Source organism: Oncorhynchus kisutch, linkage group LG5 (genome assembly GCF_002021735.2).
Source record: "Oncorhynchus kisutch isolate 150728-3 linkage group LG5, Okis_V2, whole genome shotgun sequence".
NCBI classification, from domain to species: Eukaryota; Metazoa; Chordata; class Actinopteri; order Salmoniformes; family Salmonidae; genus Oncorhynchus; species Oncorhynchus kisutch.
In genome coordinates, this window is record NC_034178.2 from 15,487,561 (window position 1) to 15,499,330 (window position 11,770).

Here is an 11,770-nt window from a genome sequence, read left to right on the forward strand (position 1 = left end):
AGGGGTGTGTATTTAATCCCCTCCTGTACTCCCTGTTCACCCATGACTGCGTGGCCAAACACGACTCCAACACCATCATTAAGTTTGCCGATGACACAACAGTGTATGCCTGATTACCGACAATGATGCGACAGCCTATAGGAGACCTGGCGGTGCCAGGACAATAACCTCTCCCTCAATGTCAGCAAGAAAGGAGCTGATCGTGGACTACAGGGAAAAGCGGGTGGAACAGGCCCCCATTAACATCGACGGGCTGTAGTGAAGTTGGTCGAGAGTTTCAAGTTCCTTGGTGTCCACATCACCAACGAATTATCATGGTCCAAACACACCAAGACAGTTGTGAAGAGGGCACGACAACACCTTTTCCCCCTCAGGACACTGAAAAGATTTGGCAATGGTCCTCAGATCCTCAAAAATGTATACAGCTGCACCATCAAGAGCATCCTGACCGGTTGCATCAACAACTGCTTTGGCAGCTGCTCGGCATCTGACCGTAAGGCGCTACAGAGGGTAGTGCGTACGGCCCAGTAAGTAAGCATTTCACAGTAAGGTCTATACCTGTTGTATTCAGCGCATGTGACAAATAAAGTTTGATTTAGATGTTAGATCTTGGGTCAGTTTTGTAGTATCTCCACTAATAGTTAAGGTTGGGATTGGGAGAAGGGGAAGCTGATACTAGATCTGTACCTAGGGGAAACTTCACCAAGGAGCCGTATGTTTACCATCCTGTTTCTACGGTACAATTCATAGTTTTACACAGTTTTCCTTGACTGGTCCCAGATTTGTTTGTGCTGTCTCGCCATGTCCTCAGGTCATTGCCACATAAAGGAATTGGCAATAGAGCACAAACATATCTAGGACTAGGCTACAGTTTTCTCTCCTTTGCCTTGTTGAAATAAGATAGGGAAGAGCACCTGGCCTAAAGGAAAGCCAGCTAACAGACATCTCTACCAGAGAAATGGTACAAAAAAGATCCACATCTTCAAATAAAGTTACGTACTTTGTCCCCTCACTCATATTCATTGACATAGAATATGAGTCAAATACTACTAGTGGTTTTCACCCCCGACAAGCTGATCAGTTGGATTGACCCGCACATCAAATGTTCAAAAGTGGATCAGTCCACACAGTCATTTTAAGTGATTCAGAGGTTTTCACCCCCCCCCCCCCCCCCACACACACACACAAAACACCAATCAGTTTAATTGACCCAGTCACACCCACAAGAAAAGGTCAAAGTGGTCCAGTCCACATGCAGTTATTTTAAGTGACCCAGGGGTTCGAAAGGATATGCGTACAGTCTCATCTTTCCCTGCTAATACACTGCATAAGCTTAATCCATGATGTGCTCCTTCAGAAAGGCAAGTAGCCTGGTCAGGACTCTCCATTTTGTCTTCAAGTCATTTGCGATTACAGCCCGGATACGGAGGGGGAGGGGAGTAGCTGTCTGTCCTAGGTGGGGTGGGGGTGTAGGGAGGGGGGCGCATGGCCGAAGGGTACATCTCATAGTCATAGGTGTAGGGAGGTGGGGGTCCTGGAGAAAGAGAGAGAGACAGACAGACGCAGAGAGAGAAAAGTGCATGTTTGTTATCAGTAGTTGATGGATAAATAAAGATTGCCAATACACACATACTACACACATACAACATAGAAGTACAACAGACCCTGCTATGTCATTGTATCTGTTTTGCTGGGGCTGTAGAAACCAGTGGAGATTGCTGAGATGACGGATCATAGTAATGGCTGGAATGGAGTCAATCAGAGGAGGCTGTTGGGAGCAGCTATAGGAGGACAGGCTCATATCAAACACATATAAAAACACAAAATGAACATATGGGAACCACGTTCCATTGATTCCATTCAAGCTACTACAATGAGCACGTCCTCCTATAGCTCCTCCCACCAGACTCCACTGGAGTCAATGGAATGGTATCAACCAATGGAAACCACATGTTCGATACCATTCCATTGTCTCCATTCCAGCCATTGTTATGAGCCGTTCTACCCTCAGCAGCCTCCACTGGTAGAAACGTTCTAGACTTCAGTATGTGTTGATCATTGGTGGAGGAGCAATGTCCTCTATTGGTGGAATCATTGCACTGCAGGGAAATGGGTAAATTGGTGGCCGGGCAATTTTCTGTTCAGCAAGTTAGTAGAGGAGCAGTTTTACGGCCTGTGTTCATAAAGTGTCTCAGAGTAGGAGAGCTGAGCTAGGATCAGTTTGCCCTTTTAGACCATAATGAATAAGATTAGGACATACACACCAAGCAGTGTCTAAGGAAGTTCTAAAAAATACCAAAGACTCCAGCCACCCCTGTTCTCTCTTCTTCCGTCCGGCAGGCGGTACCAGAGTATCAGGTCTCGTACCAACAGGCTCAGAGGCAGCTTATGAGACTTCCAAGCAATGGGACTTCAATACAGATAGACAATAGCTGCCCACCCCCACCAAGGACTATATGCACTGACTGTAGAGTACCAGTCAAAAGTTTGGTGGACACATCTACTCATTCAAGGGTTTTTCTTTATTTTTACTATTTTCTACATTGAAGAAGAATAATAGTGAAGGCATCAAAACTATGAAATAACACATATGGAATCATGTAGTAACCAAAACAGTGTTAAATAAATCAAAATATATTTTAGATTTTAGATTGTTCAAAGTAGCCACTCTTTGCTTTAATGACAGCTTTGAACTCTCTTGGCATTCAGATCCCCACCCATTCAAATCGGAGACCCGAACCAGCGACCTCTTGGCCACCGGCCCAAGCTCCCAAACGCCAGGCCTCCAACCTTCCAAGACCCCCCCCCCCCACAGTTCCCCTCGAGAGCTTACCTTCAACCACCCAAGAAACCCCCCACAAGTCCCCCTCGAAAAACCTCCCCCCACTCCCCACCCGTCACCATCCCCCTCCAACCCAACCAAAACCACCACCGACAGACCCAATGCGCCAACAACCAACAAAAAGAACAAAAGAGAAAAAATACAAAAACAAAGGAAAACAACAACAGAAAACAGCAACGCAAAAAAAGGCATCAAAGACAACAAAAATCACGACAGCAAGGCCAACTGTATGCGTTTGTGTGCACGTGTGGCACTATTTACATTTGTGTATGTGTGCCCCCGTGTGTGTGCAGGCGTGTTCGTTTCAATGCAAGTGTGTGTATGCATGTGTAAGCGCTTGCATGGCATCAGTCTTAAGCAAACAGGCATTTGATGTACAATGTCCCATTTTTAGTGTTATTTAAACATGCACCTGAATGCACTAATGACTCCCTTCTATGTGCATCAAAATTACTATTTGTCGGTGCCTTTTGAAAGCCTGACACCGTAAGATCGTATTTTATAACTTAGCTGACAACGGGGCACACACTGATGTTTCCACGTCATTTCAATGGAAAGTAAAGTAAATGTAAGATGCACGTAAAATTAACAGTGTAATGTTTGGAATCAGTCTCGTGTAAGGTGAACAGTTTTGTCCTCACCTTTGGTCTGATAAATTTCCCCATAATCTCCAAAGTGTTCTCTTTCAATTGCTACCATGCTCATGCATATGCTATGTATAGTTATTCTTTTTTTAAAATATATAAATTTGTCCCTATCCATATCAGCCAATTTTCACAAGTGTAAGGGGTTAAAGGACCAGTGCAGTCAAAAATTTGATTTTCTTATGTTTTATATACACTGCTCAAAAAAATAAATGGAACACTTAAACAACACAATGTAACTCCAAGTCAATCACACTTCTGTGAAATCAAACTGTCCACTTAGGAAGCAACACTGATTGACAATAAATTTCACATGCTGTTGTGCAAATGGAATAGATAACAGGTGAAAATTATAGGCAATTAGCAAGACACCCCCAATAAAGGAGTGGTTCTGCAGGTGGTGACAACAGACCACTTCTCAGTTCCTATGCTTCCTGGCTGATGTTTTGGTCACTTTTGAATGCTGGCGGTGCTTTCACTCTAGTGGTAGCATGAGACGGAGTCTACAACCCACACAAGTGGCTCAGGTAGTGCAGCTCATCCAGGATGGCACATCAATGCGAGCTGTGGCAAGAAGGTTTGCTGTGTCTGTCAGCGTAGTGTCCAGAGCATGGAGGCGCTACCAGGAGACAGGCCAGTACATCAGGAGACGTGGAGGAGGCCGTAGGAGGGCAACAACCCAGCAGCAGGACCGCTAGTTCCGCCTTTGTGCAAGGAGGAGCCCTGCCAGAGCCCTGCAAAATGACCTCCAGCAGGCCACAAATGTGCATGTGTCTGCTCAAACGGTCAGAAACAGACTCCATGAGGGTGGTGTGAGGGCCCGACGTCCACAGGTGGGGGTTGTGCTTACAGCCCAACACCGTGCAGGACGTTTGGCATTGGACAGAGAACACCAAGATTGGCAAATTCGCCACTGGCGCCCTGTGCTCTTCACAGATGAAAGCAGGTTCACACTGAGCACATGTGACAGACGTCTGGAGACGCCGTGGAGAACGTTCTGCTGCCTGCAACATCCTCCAGCATGACCGGTTTGGCGGTGGGTCAGTCATGGTGTGGGGTGGCATTTCTTTGGGGGGCCGCACAGCCCTCCATGTGCTCGCCAGAGGTAGCCTGACTGCCATTAGGTACCGAGATGAGAACCTCAGACCCCTTGTGAGACCATATGCTGGTGCGGTTGGCCCTGGGTTCCTCCTAATGCAAGACAATGCTAGACCTCATGTGGCTGGAGTGTGTCAGCAGTTCCTGCAAAAGGAAGGCATTGATGCTATGGACTGGCCCGCCCGTTCCCCAGACCTGAATCCAATTGAGCACATCTGGGACATCATGTTTCGCTCCACCCACCAATGCGACGTTGCACCACAGACTGTCCAGGAGTTGGCGGATGCTTTAGTCCAGGTCTGGGAGGAGATCCCTCAGGAGACCATCCGCCACCTCATCAGGAGCATGCCCAGGCATTGTAGGGAGGTCATACAGGCACGTGGAGGCCACACACCTCATTTGACTTGTTTTAAGGACATTACATCAAAGTTGGATTAGCCTGTAGTGTGGTTTTCCACTTTAATTTTGAGTGTGACTCCAAATCCAGACCTCCATGGGTTGATAAATTTGATTTCCATTGATAATCTTTGTGTGATTTTGTTGTCAGCACATTCAACTATGTAAAGAAAAAAGTATTTAATAAGAATATTTCATTCATTCAGATCTAGGATGTGTTATTTTAGTGTTCCCTTTATTTTTTTGAGCAGTGTATATAGAATAATACTGTGAAAATGATGATAATGCCCATTTAGAGTAACATTTCTGGGATCTTTTATTTCAGCTCAAGAAACATGGGACCAACACTTTACATGTTGTGTTTATATTTTTGTTCAGTGTAGTTAAAAGTCTAATAAAAAAAGAGTTCCAAATCTCTCTGACAATAACAGATCTTTTTCAGTTTTCCTCTCCCCACTCAGACCAATTCCAGACAGTCCTAGCAAAATTCTTGCTTAAGAAATTGCTCTTTGGTAAGAAGCTTGTTTCCCTTTTGCCATTTGAATGGAAAACAATCACAGTAAGGAACTTAGTTGTTACCTGGTAATGATTTGATATTGAGATAAAAATGGCTGCATTGGACCTTTAAGCATTTCACTGTACTGTAATAAAACTTTAAACTATATGGACCCTGAAAGATGACCTAGTATCAGTTTATCATTTTAGATCATAATGAATAAGATTATATGGACATAGGGGACCTGATCCTAGATCAGTCTTACCTGGGTAGCCCTGGGACACAGTGTTGATGTAGGAGGTGTTGAACACGTCCACCTGGGCCCCTCGCCCGTTCTTCACACACATGCACACACACAGGAAGAAGGCCGCCAGCGCTCCCATCAGAAACACCACACCAAACACGATGCCTGAGATCGCCGTGCCCCTAGAAAGCGCACACATACACACATGCATGCACACACACAAACACGTTAGTCACTTTGACTGAATGCTCACCTTTTCATTCTAGTTCGTGGCTGCTGGTAAGTCATCTCATCCAATGAATCTTCTCACAAATCAATTCTGCATGGAATTTCAATTCACCTCTTTAAAGAGTTTCTTAAATAAATCCCACAGACACCGCCTCCCACAAAAAGGCTATTTTGTTAAAAACTACTTTGTTGAGGGAAAACGTGCTTTTTAACGTTTATTTAGCCTTTATTTAACTAAAAAGGCAAAAGACGTCCTGCGGGGATGGGATAATTTTTTTTTTTTTATATACCTCAAGCTCTAAACCCTCAGAGGTAGTAATCATACCTGTGGGGAGAGGGGCATTCTTCTTACTAAACCACATGACCTTCGTTTTGGAGGTGTTCAGAACAGGGTTAAGGTAGAGAAAGCTTGTTGGACACTAAGAAAGCAAAATTCGGGGAGGGGCAGCTATGCTGCCTGAGCTATGCTGTTGATGTAAATTGAGAAGAGCGTGGGGCCTAGGAATGAGCCTTGGGGTACTCCCTTGGTGACAGGCAGTGGCTGAGACAGCAGATTTTCTGACTTTATACACTGCACTCTTTGAGAGAGGTAGTTAGCAAACCAAGCCAAAGACCCCTCAGAGACACCTTATTCCTTAGCCGGCCCACAATAATAGAATGGTCTACTGTATCAAAAGCTTTGGCCAAGTCAATAAAAATAGCAGCACAACATTGCTTAGAATCAAGGGCAATGGTGACATCATTGGGGACCTTTAAGGTTGCAGTGACACATCCTGAGCAGGTATAATATTGCATACCAGAGAGAATACTATAGACATCAAGAAAGCCAGTCAGTTGATTATTGACAAGTATTTCCAACACTGTTGATAAACAGGGCAAAATAGAACTGTTAGGATCAGCTTGATCTCCCCCTTTAAATAAAGTACGAACCGTGGCTGCCTTCCGAGCAATGGGAATCTCCCCAGAAAGTAGAGACAGTTTAAAAAGGTTGGAGATAGGCTTGGCGATAATAGGGGTAGCAACCTTAAAGAAGAAAGGGTCTAAACCATCTGACCCAGATGTTTTTTGGGGGGTCAAGTTTCAGGAGCTCTTCTAGCACCTCGGACTCAGTGACTGCCTGCAAGGAGAAACTTTGTAGCGGGGCAGGGGGGAAAGAGGGAGAAGCATCGGGGATAGTCGCATTAGAAGGGGTGGTAGATGAGGAATTGTTGGATGGGCAAGGAGGTATGGCTGAGTCAAGTAGGAATCCTGACTTAATGAAGTGGCGATTAAAGAGCTCAGCCATGTGCTTCTTGTCAGTAACAACCCCACCATCATCTTTAAGGGACATGGGTAGCTGTGAGGAGGAGGGTTTATTCTCCAGGTCGTTAACAGTTTTCCAGAACTTCTTTGGGTTAGACCCACAGAGCGAGAACTGTTACAGAGAGAACTGTAGCCTTTTCTGGGTGTTTGGAGTCATACCTTGTGGGATTGGTAATAATCTGAGAAAGATTTAGGGAGTCCCATGGCTTTAGGACTTGGTCAGGTGGTTTAAGCATGTCCCAGTTTAGGTCACCTAGCAGGACAAATTCAGACTTGGTGTAAGGGGCCAGGAGAGAGCTTAGGGCAGGTAGGGTACAGGCTGGTGCTGATGGAGGACGATATCACCCAGCAACAGTCAACAAAGAGCTATTTGAAAGTTTAATACTTAAAACCAGCGAATCAAATTGTTTGGGGACAGACTTGGTGGAGACAACCGAGCACTGAAGGTGATCCTTGGTAAAGATTGCCACTCCCCCACCTTTGGAAGATCTGTCTTGCCTTTAAAGGTTATAACCAGAAAGTATCAGTATTCAAAACACTCTTCCTTAACCGTGTCTCAGTAATGACCAACACATCTGGATTGGAGCTGTGAACCCACACTTCCAATTTATCCATTTTAGGTAATAATCTTCTAGTGTTAACGTGCAGAAAACCCAGGCTTTTACGGGAGCAGAAATCAGTGAAGCAGATATCAGAGCCCAAGTCAGAATTGGGGCTAGCAACAGTAGATGGGCCAGGGTGTACATGCACATTTCCAGATATCATCAACAGTAATACAATCAAGGCACGGCAGAGGACAGCAAAATGCACAGGAAAAAAAATAAATATATAACGACTTGGGGCTAGCCATTGTAAATTCAGAGTCACCCGCCCCAACAGTGCATGTGTGCTGGAGGCGAGCAAAAGCTCGGGAGAGGGGGGGGGGGGGGGGTACCAGACCGGGGGAGACCAGACAGGGGGAGTCAGGCTAGGGCAAACGGTGAACAGATCGCCAGGTGGGTCCATAACCATGGCCTTGAAAGAGCTACATTATATGGCTAGATAAAATGAGTCCACATTCAATGGGCCTATTCAATAGCACTTTTTTGTGAAACCCCCACTTATTTAGCATCAACTTTATGGTGTGAAAATGGTGAATTTGGGAATTTGAACCGTGGCATTAATTAATGTTCCATGCTTACACAACACTTTAATACCATTATCCTCTTCATTGGTGGACTGTAGCAGGTAGCATGTGTTATACTCCATAGGTGGACTGGTGAGGAGGATTGAGAAAGCGAGAGGCAAGCTGTCTTGAGCCAAATGACGAAGGTCAAATCTCTCAGAGGTGCCATACACTGCATGTGGAAAGGGCAGGTGGTGAAGTAGAGGAGAAGTGATTGTGTGTGTGTGTGTGTGTGTGTGTGTGTGTGTGTGTGTGAGTGTGTGTGTGTGTGTGTGTGTGTGTGTAGTTGGTGAGTGTGTGTTTATCGACTGAGGGTGACTGAGTATGTGCATATGTATAGAAGGTGACATTGTGTGTGAGCATATGTGTGTATACTTACGAGAGGACATCTCCCATAAAGGCGTAGTAGGAGCAGCAGAAAGGGGGAGAGCCTTCACAGCAGTACTCCACACAGCCATCACACTGGGCCTCACTGTGACCTGCAGGAGAGATGCAATACATTATATGGCGACGCACACACACACACTCACACCTACCTCTACTACGGACACATGCACACACTCACACACACCCTGCATCTAATATGCTGAGAGAAAGGTAGAGTGTGCTCTTTGGAATCAAGATTTTCCAAAACCCTTTAAAGGGCAAGATCACAATGCTGTTTTCATATTACTAAAGGTTCAAAACATAATGGAGAGTAGCATCGGTAGATACACTTTAAACTTTGTCTTTTGCTTAATTGAACCTTTTCTAAACATGGAAATGTCACTAAGATCAAGGCTTTAACTTAAGAGTTTTTTTTTCACTAGAGTAATTGCACTTAAACTCAAAAAACAAGAACTAAGGTATTTGATAAGTGGAAATATATAGTCCTTATAGAGGGTTTATTAAGCCTTATTAAGCCTTAAAAGGTGTTCATCCTGTAGAGTGGGAGCTAAACATAAACTGATAAGCACACAACACAACAAAAAGGGTGATAACAATAAGATGAGTTGTGTGACAACAGGGTTATGTGAATGGAGATCATCCAAAGAATTTCAGAAAATATATATTTTTAAGGTGAAAGTGTATACTTTTAGTCAACTACACTATTCACTAACTTCACCTCTGTGTTCTTTCTCTCTCTGCACTAGTCTGAACCTGCCGTTACCTCTCTCTCACCAAAGATTTCCCCTTTGTATACCCTGTTAGCCTTGGTTGGGTGGGGAGTGTGTGTGTGTGTGTGTGTGTGTGTGTGTGTGTGTGTGTGTGTGTGTGTGAGTGTAAAAAAAAGGCACTCCTCTTTTCTCACTTGAACTGACTTTTCTGATAAATACTTTGTTGAGGGAAACGATTGTGATGTGTTGTCTCTCCTAGCGACAGTATCTTAAGATAAATGCACTCATTGTAAGTTGCTCTGGATAAGAGCATCTGCTAAATTACTTAAATGTCATATAAAAATGTGTAAACCTGTGTGTGTGTATGTGAGCATGACAAAGATGAAGCACTGAAGGTTACAGGCACTCTGAGGCCCTGGAGAGCTGGGGCTGGATTCACAAAACCTTCTTAAGAAGAAATCTCTTACGTTTTTTTCGTAAGTAATGTTTTGTGAATCCGGCCTCTGGTGGTGAGAGTCCTTCAGTGGAGACACATGGATACGTGACAACTTGAAATGAAGGGGGTGGCTTTGGGAGAGTGGCCTCAAAATGAGAAAGCACTTGAAATAAAGGACATTTGGAAACACTCCTTGTGGTTTTGTATTTGATTATTATTTACAGAGTAGTTGAACGCACACTGTCTGTCTAAAGGACGTGTGTCCTATATCTAGGTGTTTGCCCTCCTCAACCCCCAGATAATTTAACCCAGACACAGCCCTGCTGTTTCTCAACCTTCAAGCAAACTGCCACAAATTACTGGTGTGTGTTCAAGGATTTCCATCTTCATTCCAGCCTTATTCTCACTTTGTTCAAAAGCTGGTGTATTTACAACACATCCCTCCAAACTGATGGCAGATTGTATTTTCCAACCCTGAAAAGGCTGTGTGGGCTTATAATAGCAGCCTTGACCATGGGGCTCTGGTCAAAAGTAGTGCACTGTGTAGGGAATAGGGCGCCATTTGGGCTGCCAACATATTTCTCCCTGTGAAGTGTGGAGTGTAACTACTTTAATGTGCATGTCATCCAAGGATGGGAGTCTATATGGGTGGTCCCTTGAGGTCTAGCTCCTTACCTCCACGTCCTGTCGCTTTTTACGCTGGGGACAATGACAGTATAGTTCTGCGACTAGCGCCGAGCAAGGCTTGTACCCCCCCCCCCCCCCCCCCCAAGCTCGCACACACTTTTTTCCTCTATGTATTTGAAGTTTTATGCGAATTGTTGGGTTACATTTGCGAGATTAAAACTCAATTGAGCCTTTTTTCATTGTAGAAGTGGCGACACGTACAGTAAACTACAGTAGTTTTATTTACCCAGGGACTCTTTTACCATTGAGTAAATTAACGGTAGTATGTCTAAGTTAGTGACGGGCTACTTTAAAGCACGTATTTTTGCGATATAGCTACCGTTCGTTTACGTTGTGAAACCATCGTTGCATTGGGTTGAGGAGTTCACATTCACAATTAGCCTAATCAAAAAAAGTAACCCGTTGTTAAAGGAACACTTTTGATGAGAATAAAACATTTGCGCACGTTAAAGACGATAAAGCATCCTAGAGAACCAGGGACAAATGAACGAACTCTTACCGGCAAAAAGACAAAGTAGGAGAGAGTCCCGTAGGAATTTCCACCCCGCTGCCTCTGTTCTTCCCATATCGACTGATAGCATAGGCCTACTTGTTCTAAATGTTGCTCACAGTTATTCCCAAACGACGACGTCCGCGTTTTCCATCGATATGCGCCTAAAAAGACTATGGGACATAGTCGCTCGCCGAAACCTCGCTGATATGAGCAATTAAACGGAGTTCTCTAAAAAGTACAATCGAAGAGAGCCATGAACGCACATGAATGAATCTTTGCTCCAGTCATAAAATTGCTCAAATCAGAATGAAAAGTCTCATTCGTTTCTTCTTCCATGTGTTCGTATCCCTGATAGTGTTTCCTTCACTCTTTCCTCGCTGTTTTCTTCTTTTCCCCTGGAGTGGGTCCTAGCGCTTCCCCTCCCCCGCATCAAGCTATTTTCTCAAATTACTCTGTTGACTGGGTTGGGAAAGGGATGGAAGTACCTCAATAACATTCGCATCTCTCCGGCATAAAAGACGCCGCCGCCCCCACCATCATGACCACTTTGAAAATTAAAAAATATATATATAGGTCTATGTCGTGTACACGATCATTTTGAGAGGAAATATACTTTTTTTAAAAACATTGTTTACCAACGAC

General features: G+C 44.4%; 1 protein-coding gene across 1 annotated transcript; it reads right to left on the reverse strand.

Moving 5' to 3' along the window:
- Window positions 1-1,215: 1,215 nt before the first annotated feature.
- On the reverse strand, window positions 1,216-11,516 carry cyyr1 (cysteine/tyrosine-rich 1). The gene is made up of 4 exons (XM_020482075.2): window positions 11,135-11,516; window positions 8,795-8,894; window positions 5,742-5,902; window positions 1,216-1,534 (listed from the first exon to the last, which is right to left on the reverse strand). The coding sequence occupies exons 1-4, from the start codon at window positions 11,214-11,216 to the stop codon at window positions 1,401-1,403; spliced, it is 477 nt and encodes a 158-aa protein (XP_020337664.1). The 5' UTR covers window positions 11,217-11,516; the 3' UTR covers window positions 1,216-1,400.
- Window positions 11,517-11,770: the final 254 nt, after the last annotated feature.

Coding starts and splice junctions, on each gene's coding strand:
- cyyr1 (XM_020482075.2), bottom strand. CDS start 11,216: ATGCTATCAGTCGATATGGGAAGAACAGAGGCAGCGGGGTGGAAATTC. Junction 8,895..11,134: donor CCTACTTTGTCTTTTTGCCG/GTAAGAGTTCGT, acceptor TCTCTCCTGCAG/GTCACAGTGAGGCCCAGTGT. Junction 5,903..8,794: donor TTTATGGGAGATGTCCTCTC/GTAAGTATACAC, acceptor TGCGCTTTCTAG/GGGCACGGCGATCTCAGGCA.